Raw genomic sequence first — 12,608 nt, 5'->3', positions numbered from 1 at the left:
TTTCCCCTATCCCCCCACCTGCTTCCCCTCTGGTGACCAGTAATTTGTTCTCTATATTTAAGAGTCTGGGTTTTTTGTTTGTCTGTCTCTGTATTTGTTCATTTGTTTTGTTTCTTAAATTCCACATATGAGTGAAATCATACGGTATTTGTCTTTCTTTGACTTATTTCACTTAGCATCGTACCATTCTAGATCCATCCATTTGTTGCAAATGGCAAGCTTTCATTCTTTTTTATGGCTGAGTAATATTCCACTGTGTATATGTGTATACCCCACATCTTCTTTATCCATTCATCTATCAGTGGACACTGAGGCTGCTTCCATGATTTGGCTATTGTAAATAATGCTGCAATAAACATAGAGGTACGTATATTTTTTCAAATTAGTGTTTTCATGTTCTTTGGGTAGATACCCAGTAGTGGAGTGACTGGATCATATGCTAATTCTACTTTTAATTTTTGGGGGAACCTCCGTGCTTTTCCACATGGGCTGCACCAAATTCACATTCCCACCAGTAGTGCATGAGGGTTCCTTTTTCTCCACATCGTCACCGACACTTGTTTCTTGTGTTTTGATTTTAGCCATTCTGACAGGTGTGAGGTGGTATCTCATTGTAGTTCTGATTTGCATTTCCCTGATGATGAATGATGTTAAACATCTTTTCATGTGTTGGTTGGCCATCTGCATGTCTCTTTGGAGAAATGTCTCTTCATGTCTTCTGCCCATTTTTAATTGGATTATTTGTTGTTTTTGGTGTAGAGTTGTGTAAGTTCTTTACATATTTTGGATACTAATCCCTTATAGCATATCATTTGCAGAGATCTTTTCCCATTCAGTAGGTCAATATTTTTCTTCTTACTTTGAATAAACGCTGGTCTCTTTTTGCAGGTGATAGCAGCTGCAAAAGCAGGATTCACAGCCGTTGGTTATGAATTAAACCCCTGGCTAGTTTGGTACTCCAGATACCGTGCTTGGCGAGAGGGAGTGCACGGCTCTGCCAAATTTTATATTTCAGATTTGTGGAAGGTATGTAAGGCAGAGAATGTTCCTAGGAAATGCCAACCAAAACTTTGTAATTTGTAATTAGTATAATTAAAAACTGAAGAATGTATTAAAAGAAAAACAGTTAAAATACAAGTGTATATTTCAGCGTAATGAAATGTGAACACCTTTTAAATTGATAGATTTACAAATCAACTCTTAGAGTAGAAGCTTAAGGTTTCTAGACCTGATAGGTTATGTGAATTCCAAGAATTTGCTCATTTAAGAAAGTTCTCATTTCTCTTTGTTACAAAATGATGAGGGTTTTTTTTTTATCTCATTTGGAAATCTTATAAATTATAATATAGACATTAACTTGTTAATGTCATTCTTGGTAAATGGTAGACTTTTCTCTGTGTGTGCAAGTTTCTGTGTGGCTGCGTATGTACGTGTGAGTCTACAGAGAGAGATGAGTACAAAAGACAGAATCCACTGACTGTTGTCACGGTTCTTTCTGGTCTTCATAATGTAAAGATAACTTCCAAGTTTATTTGTACTCTAAAAAAAAGTCCTGTAATTTTGCTTTAGGAATGCGCCATAAAATGCTTTTTCTTAAATAAGAGTTTCCCATTGTAATATTGTCATCAGTAGCTTATAAAAATTCACTTGAGTTTTGCTTGCATTGTTTTTTATACCATATATACATAAACGATCTTTCTATAGAGTAAATAAGACTTTTATTGGGCAATAAGAATTTTGACTGGCAAAGCACTTTTCCCCCCAGTTTTTCAACTAAAGATCATTTTATTCCGTTTTTTACTTAGTATTTTAGAGAAGAGGAGGGGGACTAGAATTTTAAGGATGGCTCAACATAAAAGACAGGTGCTTGTCCGATGTCACACGTTCTTGCTGAGTTAGTTTGGCATATGGTGGAGAAGAGTAGAGAGTGTGGATCAGGGCACAGATGGCCCAGAGCACCCGGTGCAGCCACCAGCTGGTCACTGGATGAGTCACTGGCGTTTCCGACAGATGACCCCTGGGTGGGCCCTTCCGGGAGCATCCGTGCGGGTGACAGGAGTGACTTAGGGGAGGTGTTTGGACAACTGCAGTGGATTGAATTAACAGAAGCATAAACGTGGCTTCTTCTCGTGAGGTCTTAAAGGTCTTTGTGAAAACCTACTATTTGACGAAATGGGACATTGCTGCACCCTTTGAAACAAAAGTTAAGCTTGATGTTTGGCCTTTTAAAACTAATCTGTGCATCGTTCCCCCTCTCCTCTAGGTAACTTTTTCGCAGTACTCAAACGTCATTATTTTCGGCGTGCCTCAGATGGTGAGTTCGTGTCCTCCTCCCCCTCATTGGTTGGCTTTAGGTCTTCTGTAGACCCTCCAGCTGTAACAGGCCACGTCCGTGTGGCCACCCGCCCGTGTGCCCAACAGCAGCCCCCCCAGAGATTTGGGGATGGGGGACATTGGATTTCACTGCACTGGCTTGACACACTACCTCGGGGCATTAAAAGTTTAATCATAAAAGTTTCAGTCATGTCGTTAAAACTTTCGCTGCAGATAAAATTCTCAATGATCTACCTAAGCCCTAAAAACTCCAATCTGGAAACTACTTTATGAGCTCCCGGTGTCTAATGTAGTTGGAGAGTTTTGCGGTTGTTCACTTAACAGCCAGCTGAAGTCACTTGGGAGAGTTAATGGCATGTTCCCTTCGAATTGATCGTTCCTCCGGTTTTGCAGTAAGGCGATTTTCAGGGCGGGCGAGCGTCGACTAGTTGCAGTTGACCTCAGCTGACTGATTTGTATCGAACTTAGATTACATACTTTAAAAAGTGAAAACACCGTGGCATCATGCTGTAAATGGTTCCAAAGTTAGCCTTTGGAAAGATGACGAGGATGGGATGCTTTTATTGTAATTGTTGGTTTACAGACCATAGAGAGAAATCCGTTTTGACTTTTCAAGCTCTGTAATTGTAGCTGTAATAATTGTGGCAAAATTGGATGTTTGCTGAAATGCTGCTATATAACTGATATGTATGGTTTATAATATAAAAAAAGGGAAATTTACTTTTTTGTTGTTTTGTTTTCTTAGTCACACCTTTTTGTGTAAGACGGCTCAGTGCTTGAGAAATTTATTCTTACTACGAGGAACTTCAGTACAATGGCACTTTTTTTTTTTTTTTTTTGTCAATTTAGAAGTGCTGTTGTTACATATTCTCGAAAGTAGCAGGATTCTGTATGTTTGGAATTTTCAGTAAGCCTAAAATTAAGATGAAACGTGGGTGTTCACCCTTTTGCTATAGAAACGAAAAGGGGCGTGATCCCTAGTCATTGACAACAAACTGTTTGGGATCCTAGCACTGCTATGGGCTTCGACCGTTGTCCGCTCCTGATGATGTTTGGGCAGCATTTTCGAGCAAATAGATTTGATTTGAATTCCATGCTTTATAAAAAGGGAAAGTTGATGTTTATTGCAATTTCCATGCCATCCTGAGAGGCTGGCCGGTGGTGGCCTGAGGTGTGGGCTTACGAGGTCACAGCAGTTCCGTCCCAGGGGTGGGGGGAGGGGCAGCAGTGACCCGTGGGCTCCAACTCCTTGTGCATTTTACCATGTTTGAGCATCGTCAGTTTTTGGAGCTGTTCACTCGGGAAATAAGAGTCCTGTTTTTTTGATGAATGCTTTTGCAATTATTGTCCATTTTCCTGTATGCAGAGAAACTTTAAGAACTTGTGGCATCTCACTGTTCCCAAGAGAAAGGGGAGCGGCTGAAAACACGAAGCAGCCACATTCCGTGGGATGAGAGGGATTCAGCCAGCGGGCAGTTTTCCACGCAGGGGGCTAGTTCACGGGACCCCCGGGGCTCGTTCGTGGGTGCAGGGCCCCGCTTTTGACCCTCACCGAGCCTTGCCTATGTGGAGGCGGTGAGGAGGAGGGAAAGTGCTGCCTGGGGGTCAGGGGGCAGCTCTGCTCTCTGGAGTCCTGGGAGCCCTGATGGGGCCGTCTTCCAGTGAAACGCACTTGCCGTGTCTGAGCACTGGTCGACGTGGCAACGTGGCTCCGCAAAGCCCGTGTAGCACCACGTTTCCTGTGGCAGGTGAGCCACAGAGAGGCCATGCGGGAGCCAGGAGAAGGCTTAGGCAACTGGAGAGGGAGGAGCCTGGTGTTGTAAGTCATCCACCTGCTCCCGATAGCACACCGATGGTTCCTAACAGCTCTTTGCTTTTGTGTACCTAACCCACCAGGGGTGAGGAATCTCATCTGGATCTGGTAAATCCAGCGCCGGCATGGTAAATACCCACATTTAACTCTAGCACATGCTCCTCTTTTCAAAATGTGAAACAGATCAGTCGTGTCCTTGTGTAAAACCCACATGGGATGTCTTGCTGCTTTAAAGCAGTGAAGATAAGGCACGACCTCTCCACCGGGCCCAAGGCCTGGCGTGGAGTGGCCCCTGCCTCCCTCAGCTCTCCGTGCGTCAGCGCTCTGTCCTTCTCTCGGCCCCTGGATCCACAGTGTGAGCTGTGTTCTTCCCTCTGGCTTCAGTCCCCCCAGCTCTGGGCCTAGTTGGTGAACACCTCCTGACCACTCACAGGTCTGGTGTCCTCTCCTCCAGGAAGTCGTCCCTGATTGCTCGGTGAGACAAACCCCAGTGCTCCCGTTTTCTATCCACCAGTGCCTGTTCCTTCTCCGGAGTGAGTCATCGCACATTTCCTTACGCGGTGGCCTCGGCAGGTTTGCTGTGTGCACTGTAATGTATGTTCAAGAGTGAGCTTTCCGTCAGCTCGGCAGCACCAGCACAAAGTAATGACTCCGGAAATACTTGTGAAATGAATGAAACGTACCCAGTAAGGACACTTCCTGGTGGGCTATTCAATTTTATAACTTCAAAGATTAATTTTAGTTATGAGTCTTGTTGTGAATTGATGAACGTAAATATTACCATCATTCTGATAAAGATAAATGATTCATGATGGGATCATGTGTCCTTCGTTTCTTCATTCGACAGGTATTTATTTGGTGCCACAAAGTGCAAGACTGCGTTCTAATCACTTGGGATACTTTAGTGAATGAAAAAGAGGAACACCCCTGCCCCGAGGTGCCTACATGCTAGTGGGGAGAGCAGATCTTTTTTTTTTTTTTTTAAGATTTTATTTATTTATTTGAGAGAGAGAGAGCACATGAGACAGGGGGAGGGTCAGAGGGAGAAGCAGACTCCCTGCTGAGCAGGGAGCCTGATGCGGGACTGGATCCAGGGACTCCAGGATCATGACCTGAGCTGAAGGCAGTCGCTTAACCAACTGAGCCACCCAGGCGCCCGGGGAGAGCAGATCTTAAATGACGTCCCTATATAAAGGGCTCCAGGCTGGCTCAGTCAGCAGAGCACGTGACTCTTGATCTCAGGGTTGTAAGTTCAAGCTCTACATTGGGCATAAAGCTTATTTAAAAAAAAAAAAAATCCTAAAAAAATGTTGTCCAACAGGAGGGGTAAGTGCTGTGGGGCGGAGTAAAGCAGGAGAAGGAGGGGCAGAGACAGTGTCCCTGGGAAGGGGACGCGTGGAGGTATGGGGAACGTGCCGGGCAGAGCCATCGCGGAGGCCCCCAGGGATCTGTGCCTCTTAGGTTCCAGCAGCAGCAGGGAGAGGTGACGTCAGAGGGGAGCTAGGGGCCAGGCGTGAAGGACGCCGTGCTGTTGGAATGCAGGAGCCCTGGAGGGTTTGAGCAGAGGAGGGAGGGACCTGCCTGGGTTGTGAAGGACCCCGGGCTGCTGTGTGGAGACCGAGTGTGGGTAGAAGCCGGGAGACAGGTTAGGAGCTCCTGCAGGCAGCTGGTGTGATAGGGTTGTGCCAGTGTGCAGAAGCTGATTGGAAGCGGTCAAGTTCTGCATGCGTCGAGAAGATGCGACCAACAGGATGCGTTGGCATAGCCAGTGTGGGGCGGGCAAGAAAGAGGAACCATTCCTCAAGGATTTTGGTGAGAGCAACTGGAAGTTCGCAGTTGTTGTTACTGAGCTGGGAAAGGTGCGGACAGAGGAGCTGGAGGAGGAGGATCAGGAAGCCTGAGATGTATGTGGAGGTGTGAGGTTGGCAGTGGTGGGTAGAGGGCGTCTGGGGCTCAGGAAGGAGAGGGGCCTGGAGATTGGGCATCAGCTCCCAGAAGGAGTTTAAGCCCAGGAGTGGCTGAGGCTCCCCGGGGAGGGGGCAGAGCTGGTCAAGGCCTGCACTTTGGCCTCTGACAAATGAGGGGCACCCAGCAAAGGACTCGAGAGGAGGAGTTGGGTAGGAGGAATGCCCAGCGGGGGGTGGGGGTTACCCTAGAAGCCAAGTGAAGCCAGTGTTTTGGGGAGGAGGGAGCCATCACATGGATCAAGAGCTGCTCATGGGCATGGCTGTTTGGTCTTACATCTTTGAGCTGGTTTCAACTTATGTTTAAAGTTTTGAAGATGTAATTAGAATATGATGAGTTCGTGTCACTTTGAAACCTCTAATTGTGTGAATAGTTTTGAATTCCATTAGACAGACATGACACATCACTGCCTCTCTGTGCGTGATATCAAGACTCACGTTCATTGCATATTTATGTGTGATTGACTCAGTTAATTTCTTACCATTGAAATAGCTCCTTTCATTTGTGGGTTTATCTTGACTTAGCATATGACAGTCATTGGGAAATAAAAGAAACCGTAAAAGAGAACAGAATAATGATAACATGAATGCGTTTACAATGATCCTTTTGATGAACAAAATTACTGTAAGAAACCTCTGATATTTTGGAAAAACACATATTGTCTCATTCTTTGCTTATTTAATTTTTCCTTTGAGGAACAAAACTTTTTTTTTTTTTGAAGAAATCTTTTATTGGCTGTTAAAAGAGTAGAAATATCCCATCCTTAATGGAATTTATTCTTGGTTATCTTGGTATTAATTGTCATGAAGAATCAAGAGTTTTCATTCACTCTAGCCAGAGGTCACATGGAGGACTTTCACCAGCCACTTTTTAAAGATACAGGTCGGGAATAAAGTCTTCATAGAAGGACTATTGATTTGTTTGTCTTGATTTATTTGGTTAGTTTTAAAGGGATTAGTTTTTGCTCAGATCTTGGTTTCAAGATATCATTTCCCATTTAGAGGAGCCAGGAATGTCTGAGAGGTGTCTGATCTGAGGGCTGAGGAGGGGGATCGATAGAAAAGCCTGGGGCATTTTGTGGAGCACAAATATGAGGAAGCGTTCAGAATATTTGTTGAGGGCGCATCCAATGGAGAGAGAGAGGCCCACTTGAGGAGGCTCCCCAGGGCCACACTGGGATGGTCTGAGCATCAGAAGAAACAAGGATGATGGTGGATTAGAACCCATTGAACAGAATAGGAATCTAGGAGCTCATACTTACAGTGATAGGTACACAGGTAGAAGAAGCCCTTCCTTGCCCTAGAATGCCGACTGTCAGTTTAGAAGGAATGACAGAATTAGCAAATTTCCACTTTGCAATCGTACCGTGAAAAATAACTCAGACCAGAATCATCAAGAATGCTACATCTAGGGCGCCTTGGTGGCTTAGTTGGTTAAGCGTCTGCCTTCAGCTCAGGTCATGATCCCAGGGTCCTGGGATCGAGCCGCGCATCGGGCTCCCTGCTCAGCGGGAAGCCTTCTTCTCCCTTTCCCACTCCCCCTGCTTGTGTTCCCTCTCTCGCAGTCTCTCTCTCTGTCAAATGAAAAAAAAAAAAAAGCTACATCTAGTGAGGGACAGTTCGTTGAGCAGCAGGATATTTACATCATCTCAAGCTACCTCCGACAAATTATTCATTATAAGGGGAAATTAGTAACCCCACTGTGGAGACAGCAGATATCACCCTAGCCGGGTGGTGACCATCACTCTCAAAGCAGAAGGTCCCCGTGGGCACCCGACAGTGGGGCCCTGAGAAGCTCACAGCCCCACTTGTGGGGCATTGCCCAAGATGCCCGTGCCGAGTTCTCATGAGCAGACGTCAGGAGAACCCAAGTTGAGGACCACTGGTGAATAACTGGCCCGTCTTCCTAAAGATGGTGTCAGCAGAGACAAAGGAAGATGGAGGAACCGTTCCAGATGAAAGTAGACTAAGGAAACATGATAGCTAAATGCAGCATGACCTCATGAGGAAAGTGTCACAAAGGACGTTATTGGGACATTTGGTGCAATTGGAAGGCTATGGGCATTATTATTGGAATACAATCTTAAATTTCCTGAATTTGATGACTGAGCTGGGGCTGTGTCTTAGTATCAAGGAATAAAGGAGCGTGTATTCTCAAATGGTTTAGGAAAAATATTCATAGAGGAAGAGGGCAAATCAGATAAAGCAAATACGATCAACAATTAAAAATTGGTGAACCCGGGTGAAGGAAGACAGGAATCCCTTGTTCTATTCTTGTGACTTTTCTATAACTTTGAAATTCTTTGAAAAAAACAAATTAAGAAGTGGAAAAAATAGTTTTAGGAGGTAAAGATGGTAGGATCGGAAGATCAGTTTTTAAGCTGTTGTTAATTTGCTGATATAATACTTGTAGCAGGTAGGTTGGTAATAAAAGGATACAAAAGTGATCAATAAGAGGATTTTACTTTGTGTAAGTTATGTTGACTGTGAAGAAGTTGTCCGTGCATTATAAATTTTGAAGAATTATGAAATATTTCATTATATTTCAAGTTAGTAGAATGAGTATAGTTTTTCATGGTCTAATTTAGTAGTACCATATTTCACCGAATCTAGATGCTACTAGTTTTAGGATGTACCATGGCTACTGAGAAAAAAATATGGCCAACTATAATTCTAAGACTGTGTCAACTGTAGGATGTATCCTGATTTCTGAGATGTTAAAACGTGGGAAAGTGTGTTAAATAGTTGAGACGAGGTAGATTAAAATGTTAGGTGGGCAGATAATTTAAAGCTGCTTCTCATTTTATTTGTTTCTTTTTAAATAAGAGTATTTTATTTTATTTTTGGGGGGGAGGGGCAAAGGGAGAGAGAGAGAATCTGAAGCAGACTCCCCGCTGAGGGTGGGGCTCAGTCTTATGACCCTGGGATCGTGACCTGAGCCAAAATCAAGAGTTGGACACTGGGTGCCTGGGTGGCTCAGGCAGTTGAATGTCTGCTTTTGGCTCGGGTCGTGATCCCGGGGTCCTGGGATCGAGTCCTGCGTTGGGTTCCCTGCTCAGTGGGGAGCCTGCTTCTCCTCCTCCTCCCCGCTTGTGCTCTATCTCGCTATTGTTGCTATCTCCGTCTCTCTCTCTCTCAAATAAATAAAACCTTTAAAAAAAAAGTTGGACACTTGACTGATGCCCCTGTTGTTAATGTCACTTCCGTGTTTTAATGGATCATTTGATAACGTATTTATGCCCCAAAGGGATGTTATTTACAGTTACTGATTTTTTTTTTTTTTTAAAGATTTTATTTATTTGAAAGAGAGACTGAGAGAAAGAGAGGGCATGAGCGGGGGCAGAGGCAGAGGGTAAGGGAGAAGCAGACTCCCCGCTGAGCAGGGAGCCCGATGCAGGACTCAATCCCAGGACCCCGAGATCATGACCTGAGCCTAAGGCAGACTCTTCACTGCCTGAGCCACCCAGGCGTCCCTACGGTTCCAAATTTTTGCACAGGTATTTTCAGGCACTCAGCTCCAAAAGAACGTTTGGGCATCTTTTCCTCCGACTCACTGCTTACTGAAATAATGGCTGTTGTTCCGCACAGATGCCGCAGTTGGAGGAGAAACTCACGCTCGAACTGAAGGATGACGCCAGAGTCATTGCCTGTCGGTTCCCTTTCCCTCACTGGACCCCAGACCACGTCACTGGGGAGGGGGTGGACACTGTGTGGACCTACGACGTGAGCACTGTGAGAGGCAAGGGGCCCCGAAGACCCGTGTGCTTCCAGCCGAGCATTCAAATGTAGACTTTATTGAGCGTGGTTTCCCAGGTGTTGGTGAGCTTTGATTTTACAGAGACTTCAGCTGTGTCTTCAGCAAAGAGTGTATTTTTCTTCGGTATGGAATGAAAAAGTACTATTACTTTCCTTAACTTCTGGGAAACAAACAGAAGTCAAGAACAGCAGGTAGATTTAAAGTCCCTTTTCATGCTGTATTCAAAAAAGTGGTCTTACTGTCCTTCCATGCGCTCAGAGGTATGAAAATATGAATGAGTGATAGTCATTTTGATGTGCAGGAAGATGTGAACAGCTCCTGACATTATAAAAAATATGATTTAATGCCAGAGATGAAAAAAAAACACACTTTTTAAAGAGGGTATGTCTTAACAGATATTTGTAGTTTGCTCTAACTTCATTCATACTTAAGATTTATGGATTTTTGTCTTTCTTTTCTGTACTTGATGGTAAAACTAATTTTCTGAAGGATGTGGGCCCTCATATTTTATAACATTTGTTAGGAATCATTTGTTCCAAGGCTAGTGGATTACTGTATTTTATTGAATCTGAGATGTGTATGTGTGTGTAAATGTGTGTGCATAGACGCACGTTTGAACATTTCTGAAATGGTGATGAACCTTCCAGTCAGTGGTGTTTTGTGTCTGTGATCAGTGGTGTTTTGTGTTGTACGTCATGAGATCGTTGCACATCAGCCAGCATTGATGGGATCTCAGGTTTGAGGAAATGTGCTCAGGGAAGCTGCACGATAGAGGAGTAGTTGGTAGTAACAGTAGTAAAATAAGGCGTCCTGCGCTTGGGATTCAGCCAGCCCTGACGGCAGATCCCTGCCTGGCCCCAGCAGGAGGCCCAGGACCAGGGGCTTGCCCCCCGTGGAGCCTTGCTTTCCCAGCTACCCCGAGGACCCGTTGGGATAATGATACACTGAACAGGGGACTTTTTTGGGTAAACTCACGACACAGAGTCTTCGGTCTGTGAGTGTATTTATTATTTTAGATACTAAAGAAAGTTACGGATTATTTCTGCTAGTCGCTTCTTGACTTTATGAAAGCTGCCATTTATGTAATATTTCTCATTTACGAGAGGAGACTTGACTGATTTAGATAAAGACAAGGAAAACCTTTGAATGTGAGTAGACAAGCTTCATGTATCTGAAAATTAGTATTAAATGGTGCCTCGAATAATCCCTATGCATCATAGGAAAGAAGCGAGCTCCCAAACATACACACCTGTAACCTAAATACCAAACCGTCTTCACAGAGGTTTGATAAGATGAGATGGTTTGCATTTTTAACTGAAATCCTAAAACTATGATCAGCTTAATTGTCATTTAAATGAGCAGCAACCTGGAGACTCATTCATTCCTTCAGCAGATACTTACCGAGTATCTACTGTGTAATAAGCTTTTCCGACTCAATGGTGAATAGACCTGCAAGGCCTCTAATCTTATGGCATGTATATTCTAGAAGAACGAGACAGACAAATACGAGAGTGAATGTTAGTGTGTGTGACGTTCTCTGAAAGAAGTCAACAATGTGACAGTCTTGGGCATTTGTCAGGTGTTTGGCTGCTACTGTCCATCCCTTCCCAGTGGCCCCCGGTTTCTTAGGAATGAATTCTCTCCGATGTGTGTAGTTTGCTGCCTGCCCCTCCGTCACTCCCGCCAGCCCTGTAACTCGGACAGGGACCCGTCATACCTCCCTGCCGGGCAGGTGTGATGGTAGGGACAGGGTTTTGTGTTCAGTAAGGATGCATTCAGTAAGTTTCTAGACGCTCCTGGCGGACTTCCGGAGGCATCAGGCTGTCTGGAAAGGCATATGTAACTTGCTGTTGTTGGGTTTCTCCTTCAGCTTCCCAAGAATTAGATGATGCCTGGTCCTGCAACCTCAGAATAAAATAGACCATTTCACAGGGGTGTTGAGATTCATGGAGTCTGTAAGATCTTTAATTGATTTTTTCAGTTGTGCCTTCAAGTATCCCGTAAGTGACCTGTGAGAATATTCTCCTAGAGGTTATCGTGGCTTCTCTGACCGGCTGGTTTCAATGATCAGTTACTGGATTGAGGATATTGATTAAGTTTGCACACGACACAAGGCAAGGAGTAAGAGCTACTACTTTTGATGTCAAAAGTAGGATTCAAAAGTGTCTGCCGGATTGAAATCAGGGATAAGTGCAAACTTGATAAAATTTAAAGTTCAAACAAATAAGAATAGAAATAGAGCTTAGTGGTGACATAGCCGAACAGGAGCTGTTGTGACCAGACCTGGAGGTTCCGTCGACATTCGGCTCAATGACCAGCACATTCCCATCTGCATGCATCTTTCTCTAAGAGGTTGGCCCCAGGGTTGCAACCCCTGCCCTCCCCCGGTGTCCCAGGGGGGCGTCGTCGGACCCTCTGCCGATCCTGGCATTTAGACTCCCTGAAATGCTTAGCTCCACCAAGAGGCTGTGAAACCAAGTTTAAAAGATTTAAGAATGGAGACTCAGACACACCGTGTTCACCGTTGCTGAGAGATGGGGTACACGGTGACAAGCCACAGCCAAACAGAACAGAAAAAAATGCAGGATTCCTGACGTTTCCACCTCGCGGCTGGATACTAGGCCTCTGAAGTTTGCAGGGCCATCTGCTGGGAGCTTTGGGAAAGGTTTTGTTGTGAACAGAAGGAGGTGCTTGAGGAGGGAGCATCCTTCCGGTCTTTGGATGACAGGCTATATAAAGC

General features: G+C 44.7%; 1 protein-coding gene across 1 annotated transcript in view; it reads left to right on the top strand.

Moving 5' to 3' along the window:
* The window catches only part of ATPSCKMT (ATP synthase c subunit lysine N-methyltransferase), a 15,808-nt gene extending 4,011 nt beyond the window's left edge, over positions 1 to 11,797 (top strand). The window contains exons 2-4 of the mRNA XM_081825766.1: positions 889 to 1,026; positions 2,264 to 2,314; positions 9,700 to 11,797. Of these exons, the coding sequence (XP_081681892.1) occupies positions 889 to 1,026; positions 2,264 to 2,314; positions 9,700 to 9,900 (390 nt within the window). The 3' untranslated portion in view covers positions 9,901 to 11,797. The remainder of the gene's footprint in view (positions 1 to 888; positions 1,027 to 2,263; positions 2,315 to 9,699) is intronic.
* The last annotated feature ends 811 nt before the right edge of the window (positions 11,798 to 12,608 follow it).

The sequence above is a fragment of the Leptonychotes weddellii genome, chromosome 7 (assembly GCF_054177405.1).
Source record: "Leptonychotes weddellii isolate Sample4059 chromosome 7, ASM5417740v2, whole genome shotgun sequence".
Taxonomy (NCBI): domain Eukaryota; kingdom Metazoa; phylum Chordata; class Mammalia; order Carnivora; family Phocidae; genus Leptonychotes; species Leptonychotes weddellii.
Note: the sequence above shows the minus strand (reverse complement) of the source record. Positions and strands in the feature narration are given on the sequence as shown.